Here is a 204-nt window from a genome sequence, read left to right as displayed (position 1 = left end):
ATGCCGTCTGGTGTGGAGCTGGATGTCGATGGCCCAGGTCTTTGACATTTAGCTAAACCCGTCGTGATTTTCACCCAGGGAAGGAAATCTGCAACATGATGCAACCGTTATGATAGCTTCGTTCATGGAAAAAAGCCTTCCGTTTCGTACAGTATTTCACCTCGGGGGATGTGCGAAACGAGAGAACGAAACATAGCGAGAAAC

General features: G+C 48.0%; 1 protein-coding gene across 1 annotated transcript in view; it reads right to left on the bottom strand.

The window, feature by feature from the left end:
- Window positions 1-204, bottom strand: part of LOC119592849 (transmembrane protease serine 11B-like protein) — a gene marked incomplete at its 3' end in the record, with an annotated part of 17,713 nt that continues 17,509 nt past the window's right edge. The window contains 1 exon segment of the mRNA XM_037941749.1: window positions 1-88. Coding sequence (XP_037797677.1) covers window positions 1-88 — 88 coding nt within the window.

Source organism: Penaeus monodon, chromosome 31 (genome assembly GCF_015228065.2).
Source record: "Penaeus monodon isolate SGIC_2016 chromosome 31, NSTDA_Pmon_1, whole genome shotgun sequence".
Classification (NCBI taxonomy): domain Eukaryota; kingdom Metazoa; phylum Arthropoda; class Malacostraca; order Decapoda; family Penaeidae; genus Penaeus; species Penaeus monodon.
The sequence above is the reverse complement of the archived record's forward strand: the minus strand, read 5'-3'. Positions and strand labels throughout refer to the sequence as shown.